The sequence below is a fragment of the Mustela lutreola genome, chromosome 12 (assembly GCF_030435805.1).
Source record: "Mustela lutreola isolate mMusLut2 chromosome 12, mMusLut2.pri, whole genome shotgun sequence".
Lineage (NCBI taxonomy): Eukaryota > Metazoa > Chordata > Mammalia > Carnivora > Mustelidae > Mustela > Mustela lutreola.
In genome coordinates this window covers 32,183,113-32,196,342 of record NC_081301.1, presented here as the reverse complement: position 1 = coordinate 32,196,342, position 13,230 = coordinate 32,183,113, and the positions used below count along the sequence as shown (strand labels likewise).

The 13,230-nt window shown below is 49.8% G+C and overlaps 1 protein-coding gene across 2 annotated transcripts in view; it reads right to left on the bottom strand.

Moving 5' to 3' along the window:
- Positions 1-4,973: 4,973 nt before the first annotated feature.
- Positions 4,974-13,230, bottom strand: part of ANKS6 (ankyrin repeat and sterile alpha motif domain containing 6) — a 49,309-nt gene continuing 41,052 nt past the window's right edge. For both annotated transcript variants that reach the window (XM_059141835.1, XM_059141836.1), the window contains exon 15: positions 4,974-10,769. In XM_059141835.1, coding sequence (XP_058997818.1) covers positions 10,665-10,769 — 105 coding nt within the window. In that variant the 3' untranslated portion in view covers positions 4,974-10,664. The remainder of the gene's footprint in view (positions 10,770-13,230) is intronic.

Below are 13,230 nucleotides of genomic sequence, written 5' to 3'. Positions count from 1 at the left end.
CGGTAGTTATGTGGAACCTGCCTCACAGTGCCCTGGGAAAAGAGGCTCAGAGAGGACAAGCCCGACGGCACAGCGGCCTCCTTGGGCCTGCATTCCCAGCACAGCTCTCAACTCAGAGGATTCCTAGCGGCCCCCATGAGAAAAGCGTTCATCCCCAGAAGACCTCTGCTGAATCTGGAGCTGCAATGAAAGCGGGATTTTCCTCTCGATTTTAAAAACTCAAAAGGCATCACTCTCTCGTTTTTAAAATTGCATCCCAATTCTTCTGGGCTCATGTGGTTTGCACAAACCTTGTTGTTCCCAAGAAAACAACAAAGAAATGATGGCTTCCTGAGTCGAATCCCTGGGAGGTGAGGGACTCAAGAAACGTTCTGCTTTTCATCTCACAGAGCCCGTGGGGAACCAGTGAAATCCCAAGCCTCGTGTTTCCCGGGGAGCAACATGAAAATGCCAGAGCAAATACCAAAGGCAGCAGTGATTGGCGGAGAGGAAAGAAGGGGACTTGAGAGGTGGGGAGCTTAGATCCAACGCCTGTCTTGTCACCGACTTGCTGTGTGACCTCAGGCAGGTGCCATTCCATTCTGGGCCTGTTTTCTCTCATAATTTGGAGGAAAGAGGAGATGCTCTCTAAGCACTCTTGCAGCGTCATCGCTGCCTGGGGTTCCGGGCCCTCCCATCGCTGTCCCTGGACACCACCTCCAGCCTTCCCTCTGGGTTTGCAAAGCCTAGGAGGGATGGGAAACCATCTCCCAGCATGTTTTCTTTCCACTTAAGCTCAGATTTACTAAGTGACTTGTGTGCATTTTTTTGGAAGTGACAGTTAATGGATAAGGAGCACCTTAGGTGCTTTGTCTGGATCTGACCAGGGAAATCAGCAGGAAGACAATCTTGAGATTGCTCTGGGCTGACGTTACCGCTACAGGATGATGTTAATTCTGCTGTTTACAGAAATAAGTCCAGTGTGAGTCGAGGCTTTTTGGTGTTTAAAACCAGATGGTATTTCCTGCCTTGATCAGCCTCAGAGCTTTGGTTCCCATGACAACCCCGAAGTTCCACCTACTGCAACTTCCCCGGTCTCCAAGCTTCTTCCTCTTCCACCGTTGTGCCAGGGTCCCTGGAGAATCAAGCCACTAAGTAGCATGTGCACAGCACTTTACAGTTTACAGCACACTTCAGTCTTTATTGTCTCACTCACTCCTCACCACGTTCTCGCCAGGTAGTGTTGCTGTTCTCTCCATTTCACAGATGGGAAAACCAAGTCTTCAGAGATGAGCTGATCTGCTCTCTTAGCCCAAAGTAGTGTCAGCAGGACTCAAACTCTGAAACTCATGTGGGGTCTGCTACAGAATGATGGATGCCCTGCCCTGAGGACCATTTACTTACTTCTGGCTTCTAAGGGGTCAATTTCATACCTATACTGGGTCTACGTTAAGGTGCAGCATCCCTCGGCAAGTTCCTTGCCTTCTCTGTGCCTCGTTTTCCTCATCTATGAAATGGGTAACCCCAATGGTAGGTCTGGATGGTTGAGAGAACTTAGTATGTGTGTCAAAGCACGGTCAGTGCTTGCTGGATTTCGGTGGCCCCAGAAGCCGGGTGGGTTTTAGTTCTACTCTAACTGGCGTGTGACATTGGGTGGGTCACTTTGCTTGTTGGAGCCAGTTTCCCTCTCTGTGTAAGAGCTGAGGGCATCACGGTGTTCAGACAGATGTTGGGCACGATAAGTTTAATGCACGGAAGGGTACGGGGGAGCACCTTCTCTCATACCATTTCGAGAAGCAAGTCTGTAGCTTCTAAGACAACACCATGCAAGTATTACTACCAATCCCTCACACAGACAGACATGCCCATTGTTCTCCAGTTACAAACTCAAACACTTGGGAAGCTTGGAAAGCTCGCTGAGTGTCAGCAGAAGCCCATTTGAAGGCTTTTCCCAGGTGGGAGATTTCCATCCAGAGAAGGGCTCTCCCAGCCCCAGGCTCTGCATCCTGGAACCCCCATGGGGCTCTGGTGAAAGCTACACCTGATCTCAGGGCTCTCAAGAGAGGATGGAAAAATGTATGCATGTCACATCTCGCTCATCAAAATACTCTTATGGATAATGAACTGTGCATTTATTTTAAAATAGACTTTTTTAAATAAAAAAAGTCATTGCAACCCAGGAAGGTTGGGTGATCCATGTGGAAGTGGGTGACAGAATGTGGATCAAACAGGGCTATTATACAGGTTTAAAGAACACAGGTTGCACCTTGGGCCTTTTGGTTCAACGCGTTGTTCTGTGTTCTTCCTAAACAATGGCATATTGTAAACTGAACCACATGTGTTAAGCTCATTGCTTTGCAATAAACAAATATTTTCCATTCATTATTGCAGTTCACCTGGCTGGGTGCCTCCTTGGCCCTTACTACCAGTCCATAGCCCGGGCCCTCTGATGGCTAGCAGCTCAGGGCTCATTAAGGTGGCAGAGCACCATGTCCCCTGCCCCGTGACTGGCACAGAGCTCCTTTGGCCCTGACCCCCAAGGAACAGGGAGAGACATGAGTGATTAAAAGCAGCAGATGCCCCATGAGCACTCGCCCTGTGCTGAGCTCTACTTGGATTCTCTCAGTTACTCCTCACCCTGCCCTGTGAGCCAGGATTTCTACCAACACCTGGGATTGTAAGTTCCACGAAGGCACAGACCTTGCTTTTCTCCCTTGGTGCATCCCCAGGGCCTGAGATGGTGAAGAAACAGAACTTTGGTTACCTGAGGAAGGCTGCCAGCATCCACAGGCCTCTCGTCCAGCCTGGGGCTCCAGGTGGCCTGGTGGGCATTCTCTCAGAGGATCCCGACTCAGGCTCTTGACCACTGTCCGTGGTGAGGAGTTAGTAAAATCCATTTTCCCTGAGGTCATCTCACCGATGAAGCCGACCTACAGAAGCTGCAGCGACATGGGTGTACACCCTCCAGTTCTAGATCCTTCTCCATGGCTGAGTTCCCCTACACACACACACAGCCTCCCCCTTTATAAACCCTGCTCACAGGCTGGGTGACCCAGGAGCAGACTCTGTGGACATTAGCCCCTGGCATGTGGTTTAAGAGCTGTCTTGGGAGGGACCCTCGCGGCAGGACAGGGGCAAGTGGGACTGGGCAGAGGGAGGCTGGGGCACAGGGCTGGAGGCTGCTGCATTGGGGTAAGTGGGAATTGATGAGGCTGGGCCCCTCGGAGGTATTAACTCAACAGCTGAAGAAATCCTTCATCCAATGGGTGTCCATGCCAACACAGAAGGGCTTCTGAAAACACTGGTCTGTGACTCAAAGGGAGTGTTTCTGATTGTGATGAAAGTGGAGACAATTATTTGACTGAAAGAGCCTGTGAGTGAGTGAAGCAGAGATGCTCCGAGGCCCTTGGGGAAAAGTAAGGAGAGCCAGAGAAAGGGCAAGCGGCCTGGAGCGTGTGAGGTTACCTGGCGCCTGGAAAAAGTTCCCGCCTTCCAAACCAACTTCCCTTCCCAGAGCCAGGATGAGGCCAGCCCCATTCATGTGTGAGGGTTTTCTGTGCCAGGCCCCAGAGACACTGGCTTGAGACCCTCTGACGAAGGGCACAGAGAGGAGTGTGTACATGAGTGTGGGAGGGAGAAGGGAGGAAGACCCTAGGGTGGTTATGATCTGTCACCCTAATGACAAGGTCCAGACAAGCAGACAGACGGGAGGACGGACAAACAGCCAGGGGATGAGCTCCCCTCTTCTTTCTTCTTTTTTAAAGATTATGATAAAATGTGTATAACCTAAAACTTACTGCTTTAACCATTTTAAAGTGCATAATTCCGTGGCATTAAGTACATCTGTGATTGACAACCATATCATTGTTTAGTTCTAGAACTTCATCACCCCAAAAGAAACCCGCTACCCAGTAAGCAGTTACTCCCCATTTCCTTAGCACCCCCCCAAACTTTGGCTCTACCAGTTGCCTATCCTGGACATTTCATATGAATGGAATCACGTAACACGGAGTCTCTTGTCCGGTTTGTCTAGGTGGCAGCATGTGGCAGCATTCTGTTCCTTTTCAGGGCTGAGAAGTATTCCGAGCGGCTGTAGCACATTTTCTTTATCCCTTCATCTGCTGATGGCTGTCTGTATTGTTTTCACCTTTTGGCTATTGTGAAAGGTGCTCTGAACATCTGCATACAAGTTTTGTTTTGTTTTGAATACCTATTTTTCATTCTTTGGGGTATATACTTATGAGCGGAATTGCTGTTACATGGTAATTCTGTATTTAATTTATTGATAAGCCACTCCGCCTTCTTTTCAGAGATCTTCATAGAATCACAGGGTAGGAAGGGACCTCAAAAGTGACCTAATACAGTGTTTCTCATACTCTTAGATTGACACATCAGTAAAACTAGAACTACTGTCACCACCACCTGCTCTTGCTGAGTAGGAGTGACTCGTATCAAGGCCAGTCCTACAAAATGTGTGTATTGTCAGGTAAGCTCCTCGCCTTCTTGTTTTTCTCAAGTCGTCTCCACCTTTGGGCCATTGGGGAACCAACTGCTGGGTCCAATCCTCATTCAAAATGTGACACCCCCCCCCCCCTGCAGCTGTCCTGCTCCATGCTGGCCCAGTCTCTGGGGGCCCTTCTGGAGGGAGCTCTGCTTCCTGGAATGTTCCTCCTCCCGGAAAGCTGGCTCTACTGCCATGGTCTCCCCAGTATTTTTGCCCTGCCCTCTGGGGCCCCACAGACCTTGGCCTTCCTCTGGCTGCTTCTTTCCGCTTCCTGTATGTATGCTCTGTGGCACCGAGTGTGCCACCATGAGGGACTGATGGCAGAACACGAGGACACGAGGCAGTCCCCTGACTTGTAAGAATTCTTAGAACAAAGAGAATCTCCCAGCTATTTACAGTGTTTCATGAGCACACACAGCCCGCTACCCACCCTCCCCGCCCGCCCCACCGGCCTGCCAAAAAAATTTTTTTAAAAATTGTGAACAAGCCATACAGACTAACAGGTTTTATTTTTGTTACTGGTGGGGCTCATACCAATTTAATGTTTCTCTGTGTGTTGAAAGGCAGCAAGACAGCCTGGAGAAAACGTGGCCCCTCCTAAGAATGAGAGGTGAGCCCTGCATTCAGACCCGCTGTTCCCTGTACCCGGGGGACCTTGGTGAGATTAATGTCCTTATGCCACAGAACAAAGTGTAAAAAGGGAGAGAGAGAGAGAGAGAAGCCAAGAAACAGACTCTTAACTGTAGAGAACTAGTGGTTTCCAGAGGGGCAGTGGGGGGGGGGCTGGATGAAATAGATGATGGGGATCAAAGAGGACGTGATGCATCATGGCAAAACAAAATCTGTGGGCCATGGTCACTGACCTGGCAGGAAGGGGCTGAGAGAGCTGCCCAGTGGGGCAGGTGTGGGAGAGACAGGGCAGCCCACAGCTTCACTGGCTCACTGCGAGTGCCTGCACTGGAAAGGTTGTCACGGGAAGGAAACCGAGCAGCATTTATGCCTTTGATGAGCAAAATCAACATGGGAAGACAAATCCACGGTTATTTAATACACATTTGGCAAACAAAAGTCCTTTAGAGAAATCAAGTCCCTTCATGAGGAAAATAATAATAAAAAGTGATGTATGATGCTGAGGAACATGGGAACCCACTCGGGAGAGCTGAAACAAAATGGCAACTTGGTCTCATATCAAAGGATACAGCAGCTTTATGGAGGACTCAAGGCTAAACTTTAGCCCAGTTACCTGGAGGGTAGAGACACATCTCCCTGAAGAAGACAGTCATGCCCTTTGTCCAGTAGCCCTAGGGACCTGGCTCCGACAGGAACTGGGAACCTGGTGGGCTTGGCTCACCCCACTGGGCAGGGCCCTGAGGAGGGATCCCTGGGTGTTTCTGCTTTAGAAAGAACTGGAGACAGATGAACTGGGCTTTCTGCTCTATCCCAGTACCGGTGATTCTGTGTTGATTTCCCTTCTGTCATCCCAAGCTTTGGTGAATCACTGTCCATACAGACTGGCTTCTTAGATGAGGGGCTGAAATTTCAGGCAGAGTCTAATCCCCTCTTAGGCGGCATGTTCCAGAGGAGCAGACACCTCCAGAGGCCAGTGGCGAGTCTGGCAGACCTTCCAGAAATATTTAAGGAGAACCTGCCCAGAGGAGGTGATTCACCTCCCACCTCCTGGGGAGGAGACTCATTCTCTGGCCTGTCCTACAGAATTTGGTATTGACTTTATCAGGAAAAAACATCGGGTGTCCTTGCATGTTGAACAGGATCTGTTAGTTAAAAAGACACGATAATCTTGCTTGAAATGGACAAGGACAGATGGGCACAGATGATGCTTCACAACACCTTCAGGCTGGGCTGCAAAATCTTCCCAAGAAGAGTCTCGAGCTTTGGGAGGCATTCTTGGTGGCATGGGTCAGCGTAGGTGCCCACAGCAGCCTAGTCTGATCCTCGCCTGCATGGCTGTGTCCTTGGGCAGCTCCAAGGTAAGAGAAAATGGAAGGGTTTCCTGCTTCCTCTTTGCTGGATCAGCTCCTGCAATTTGGCTGGAAAGCCTTCCTGCTTCTTTCTGTTCACCTTGCTGGGAATCCCAAAGACACAAACCCCCAGAGTCAGAACTGCTGGAGTGTGGGGATCCTCTGACAATTCTTGCTTCCCTGGACTCTGAGGCCAGCAGAGCCCAGCTAAGCTGCTGCTCCCTCTGGCGGGAGGTCCCTTCTTCTGGCCTTACCCGCTGCTCCCCTCCCTAGCTATGGCTACATCTGGGCAAGTGGGAGGTAGGGAAGAGGAGGATGGGGAGATAGAGAGGGAGGCTGAGATTAAATTCAGATGTGCAGCCATAGTGGGGAGTTCTCAAATCTGCATGGCTCAACATGGTGTGAAAAGGGCTTTCTTGCTTACATCTGATCTTCAGCACCTTGGAGAGCACTACCCTCTTCTAAAAACAACAACAACAAAAAAGCCAGCTGTTACCCAGTAAGTGGCTGAGCAAAAACCCAGTGTTAGGATTGACTCTAGATTCAGTGCTCTCTCCAGGGGGACAAACTGTTTCTATGCATTTTAAAAAACCCAAATCAAAAAACAACAACAATAAAACCCAACCCAAATCAGAAAAACAGGTATCTAACAACCCAAGCAACATGTAGTGCACAAACGTTATATACAGACCAACTTCACACAGGCTGTCCCTGTCTGGGGGCCCGCTAGATTCCTCATCTGCTAGCCCTCTCCTACTGGGCCAAACCTCAGCCATCACAGACAATGTGCTCAGAGCCACGAACCTAGCACATGCCTTCATCATAAGTCATTATAAGACTCCTCACACAGCACTGTAACACATTTATTACATGCTTGTCTCTTCTAAGACACTCTGGGCTCTTTAAGGGCAGAAATGTGCATATTTCAACTCTGGATCCAAAACACAAGTAAGGGCAGGCACAGGCTGGATGCTCAGTGCATGTTTGGTGAATGTAAGCATTCTCCTTGCAAAACTAGCTGGCTTCTATCTAATGGTCTGGCACCGAAGGAAGGTGGCAGGAGTATCCCCTGGCTGGCGGGGGGTGTGGCACGAACACACAGCACACACCAGTGGGGCTATGGCACTAAGGCTGGGGAACAGGGCCCTCTCCCCTGCAAAAGATGGAGAGTCCTCTGAGCCAGGTCCCAATCACCCAAAAGTTCAGGGGACTCCCCAACCCTGATGTCCTACTGCCAAAGCAGGGCCCCTCTGCCAGGAAATGCTGGGCACAGAGAAGGACTGAGGATCCCTGACCCAGCTAAAGCCCTTGAGTGCACCCTCACCCAACTCCCAGCAGCTAAGTCCTCGTGGCTGCCACTGTCCCAGTCAAAGAAGGCTTCCTGGACAGCGTCCCAGGAACCTGTCTTGCAAGAGCACCATGAAGAGGTGATCTGTGAGCAAACATATGGGAAATGCTACATGTTACACAGCTGCCTCCAAGAGGCCCTACAAACGCAGGCAAGCTGAAGGTACTGAGATGTCCTGCAGCAAGACAGTCATATAACTGGGCTTTAACCCAGTGCCCGCCAAACCTATCTGATCACATAGTGCCCTACCCCACTTTCACATACACACTCCCTTGATTTTTCTTTATGAAAAACCCATTAATATCCCATGGAAGTAGTGTTCCAAGGAACCCACTTTGGGGAATGCTGGTTCAGGTCACTGAGCAAGGGAAACACTTCCTATGGAGGAGAATGGCCTCTTACAGACTGGTGGGAGTGTGGGGGGGTGCGGGATACATGTGTGGGGTGGGGAGTGTCACCAGGAAGGGGAAGATCATGCCCCAGAAAGTGTGCTAGATATCTCTCATCAGACAGCACACAAACTGCCTGGGAGAAAAGCCTTAGAGCCACTTGACTCCAATGGAAAAGCCAAGAGAAGCACCTCTCCCAAGCCTGTTTTCCCACCTGCAAGATGAGAATCAGCCCCGCTCTGTCTGGGCCATCAGATGAGGAAAGCTGCCCCCATAAAGCACAGTTTGTGTGTGTGCGGACGTTCAGTCAAATATACCTGGCAGCATGCTGAACGGATAGGGGGCTTACGGAAAAACTAGCACAGCAGCAGGAAGCAGACAAAGAACCTCGGGGCACGTAACTCAGAGACCAGTGTATTTCAGGGGCAAACAACCTTTGGCCTATTGAGAACTAAGCCCTGGAGACATCAGTACATTACAACATTGAGGATACCCGGTGCCTCCAGCTCCGGAAGTCTACGTGGATCAGTGGAAAGGCCTGGGCCTGGAAGCCCACCAGAGCCAGGTCTGGGCCAGCTATGCCCACCCTGGGCTGTGTAACTGGCACGTAGCTTCACTCTGTGGGTTTCCCAGATGTGCAGGGCTCTCCAGGGTGACAGAGAGGATGGACGACACTGACCTCAAGCTGCTGCACACAGTACGTGTGCATTGACCATGTCTCCTTAATGGCCTGGCTTTGAGGACTATTTACAAATAAGCCTGTCAGTGACGGCTAAAGTGCAGCCTCCTCCCGGGAATGTTGAAAGTAGGCTGCTGCCAGTGGGAGGATGGGAGGAGGGAGGAGAAGCTGTCTCAACGGGCAGGGGTGGGGGAAACATGAGGTGGTCAGAGCTGCCCTGCAAAGCCAATGGAGGGGGAGCAGGCCTTCGTGGCTGGGGAGGGACATGGGTGGCCACACCTCCCAAGGAGATCAGCAAGTAGCCTGGTGGAGCTTATGGCAAAGATAAGAACTCTGTGAAGGCGACGGCCTACTGGGTGCTCTGTACAGACTAAAAGCTTTCCGCACATCGGCTCTCAGCTCTGAGCAAGAGGCCAAGTGACCTGTCCCAGGCCATGCAGCTGGCCAGCCACAGGGCTGGAGGTGAACTTTGAGCCTGAGTTCTGCCATTCTGCCTCTTGAGGTTGGGACCAACCATTCCTGTCCTCTCCCGCCTACAAAGGTCCCCAAGGGTGGGGACTGGCTCTAGCTTGTCTCTGTAGCCCCGGCACCCAGCATGTTAACAAATGCTACAAGCATTGGCCAAATGACTCACTTGAAAACACTTCTAAAAGCTACTGTCAAAGCTCTGCAAATGTAATAGGGGCAGAAAACCGTAGGGACCGATTCCCTTCTGAGGAACATAGCATTAACAGGGTGTACAAGAAATTCCAAACATTTGGCTTGTCTAGAAAATTTGAGCACCAAAGTCCCTCCACTGTGCAATATATTAGGGTCTTCTGCTCCCCCTTGACGTGCAGGAAAGCCTATGGCGACATGGCATGAGCAGAGCAGACTATCGGCGGAGCCTCCTCCTGCCTGACCCTAGATCTTGCGGTGAGGACACTGACGGCCAGAAGGGAGAAGGGACCTGAGATCACAAAGCAGACCTACTCTTTTTCTTACAGAAAAGCCTGCCATCGCAATAAAGACAAACGCATTCAACGCACACATCCTGAACACCTGCTGTGTGTTGTAGGCAGTCGGTGCAGCCGGGTGTTAGAACGGAGTCCTAAAAAGTTACTTCTGTATAAGGGAGTCAAGGAAGGCTTTACTGGATCGGTGACTTGGATCACAAAGAAAAAGTTAGAAGTTTTATGGGAAGATGTGTCAGGGAAAGCTAAGCTTCCTCTAAAACATGGCGCCGCCCTGGCTAAGTGTAGACTTGCTGCTGGGCAGCCACCACCTGAGCAAAGACTACATTTCCCAGCCTCCTATGCAGCCAGGTGGGGCCATGTGACTACCAGTGGCCAATGGAACTTGAGCAGGAGAGGATAGAGCAAGAACAGTGGAGAGGAACGTTGTTCAGAATGGCTGTGCCTTCTCCATCGCCCCTTTCCCCTTTCTGCCAGCAAGAAGCAAAGATGCTGAAGCCCCTGGGGATGACAAGGTCACAAGGTGAAAGGAACTGGGTCCCCAAATTACAGTGGGAAGCCACCTGCCAAGCAGAAGCAGCCATACCGGACTTCATATGAGGATAAGTCTACCGCGTTGGAGTTTGTTACAGCAAGAGCATCACCAACTACGAAAGCAGAGAAGAGAAGGGAAGACAGGCATCTGGGGCAGAGGGAACGTGACAAACGCATGGTGGTGTGACCAACCGGGGCGTGTTTCAGGGAATGGGGAGGAGTTGATGGCCGGAACACGGGCTGCGTGAGGGTAGCACTGGGATTCAGAAAGCTCACGCTGGTCACCACAGGAGGGAGGATCATGTACAGGGATTGTTTCCTGGGGCCCTGGTGTTGCTGGCACTGCTCTCAAAGGAAGAGTGGAAGTTGTGAATGGTTTCCTGTAAAATTTGTCTCTCGCGTCCCTGTGGAGGAAATCAAAAACAGACACAATGTCTTGTTAAATCTTTTAACTATTAGTTCAATTGACATAGTGTTGGTAATGCTCAACTCATACTTGAGAAACCCATGGGTATCGTGGGGAAAATAAATTATCTAATTAAAAGAGTACGGAGTTTAATAAAAACACGCTGGCTCAGAATGTCCCCCAGCACCCACAATCCCAGCATGTCAAGGCTGGAAAGGGCCCCCAACATGCAGGGGTCCAATCCCCCAGACAAGGATGGGACACAGAGCCCAGGGAGCAGGACTGACTTGGCCCAGGTCACATGGCCTGGAAGGGAGGTTGCCTCCCAACTCACTCTGTGTGTCTTTCTAGCTCTCAGATTTCTAGGGAATTGAGTGGGAGCGGAATTCTTCCTGCTACACAGGGAGTTTGAACTGCTGTACTCCCCCTTGCCCAAAAGATGTCAGATTGCTCTTGGCAATGATTCATGACTCACTCTAGCCCCACAGCATTCCCCTCACAACACTACCCCTTAGCACACGCGTTTTGAGATGAAAAAAGAGGGAGGATGTGGATATTTCTTTCAGCCCAGAGAACATCTTCACTGAATACCTGGCTGGGAGGCAGCAATACACAGAGACCAGATACTGGAACCAAACAGCCTGGGTTTAAATCCCATTCCTCCCATTTACTAGCTGAGTGACCCTGAGCAAGACACTTAGTCTCTCTGGGCCTTAGTTTCCCTAGCTATAAAATGGGGATAATAATAGTACTCAAATGGTTGCTGGTGACATCAGATCCTGTGTGGGCAGTAGGAAGCTGACAGGTCCTGTCCTCCAGAGGACAGCAGTGTGGACTAAACACATATTTTTTAAAACCAACAAATGTGGTCAAAATGTAAAGCAGATTAAAAATGAATAATCTTTGGCAGACTGTTCTCTGCTAAGAGTAAAAAGGGAAAAAAAGAAGTCCACTGAGGGAGCTCAGGCTTCAAATTCTCTCTTCTTTCATTTCGTGGACTCTTCAGGCCCCATGGGACCCCTCCATGAGCCCTGAGCCGGGACCTCTATCACCATCCAGGCCTCCTAGACACTTGAGCAGGCAGTAAGACTGCCCGACATGCCAATCCTTCCAATTAAGTTAAATAAGCTAGAAAAATACCTCCCCGGAGTCCAACAACACAAACCTAAAGGCTGCAGGGCAGAGGGCAAGGCATGGACATGGGGTCAGAAGATGGCGAGTCCCTATTCAACGGTTCCCTCGCAGTGGCGTCTGGCAAGACCCCGCGCTGATGGACTTCCTATCTGCAAATGGCAGACAGGAGGACATGCTGGGACTGTGAGGAGGCTTGACCCGGGATAATGAGCGGGGTGACACTGGGCAAACTGCAGAAGGCTGAAAAACTAAACAGGAGCAACGAGGGCCATGTGACTATGACATGCTACCTTAGCCTGAATCACCTGAGAGACGAGGTCAGTGCCAGCCAGGGTTCCAGCACTCTGCCTCCTACGAAGGAGAGAGCCCTAGACAAGGAAAACCGTAACTGTTCCCGGCGTCCACAATGACTGAAGACGATGACAATAATTGCCCCTTAGAAACCCCTGTGCTTCAAAGGACCTGCCTGATAATTCCTAAAAAGCAAAAAGCAAATGGCCATGAAACGTAGAAAAACGTGTTCAGTCTAACCAGTAATTAAAGAAATACAAATTAAAACGAGGCACTCTTTTTGGCCTCCAAATTAATAAACATCTAAGAGCAAACCAAGAGCACTCAGTGCTGGCGGGGATCCGCTGACACCTGAGCCACATGCCCCCAGCTGGTGGGAAGTTCACTGGCTCTTTCTGGAAAGTAATTCAGGAGGAAGTGCCCTATACCTTGATTTAGACTCTTTGACTCCACGAGTCCACTTTTAGACATCTATTCTGAGGAGATAATTAGAAAGCCTTATACACAAAGTTGCCCACTGCAGCATTATTAATAGAAAGTTCGGATATCCACATATCCAACAAGTAGGGATTTAAAATAAGGTAATTTTAGTACATCCATGCAAATGTATTCTATTAAAAAGAGTTTTTAATGACACGAGTAACTGCATATATTTAATGTTAAATGAAGAAAGGAGGAGGTAAAATTATAGATCCAAATTTATCTCCGCAGAGAAAAATATTTGGCAGCAAACACTGCAGTGATCTTCCAAATGTGAACAGCACTGGCCTCTGGCTGGTTGGATCATGATTCCTCTAAGAACTCTTTTGCCCTCTCTGGCACTGTGCAAACTTCGTAAAATGAATGTGTGCTGCTTTGATAGTCATACACACACACAAGATGGCAAGACTGCAATGGCTTTGGACCAATGAAAGGTGAAATTCAGGTGAAGTTTCTGGTTGACCTTCTCCAACATATAAACTGTTTGAAACTAGTCAACTAATAAGCCCACTTGAGTACACATCACAACTTGCATACTGGTGGTGGGGGGTAGG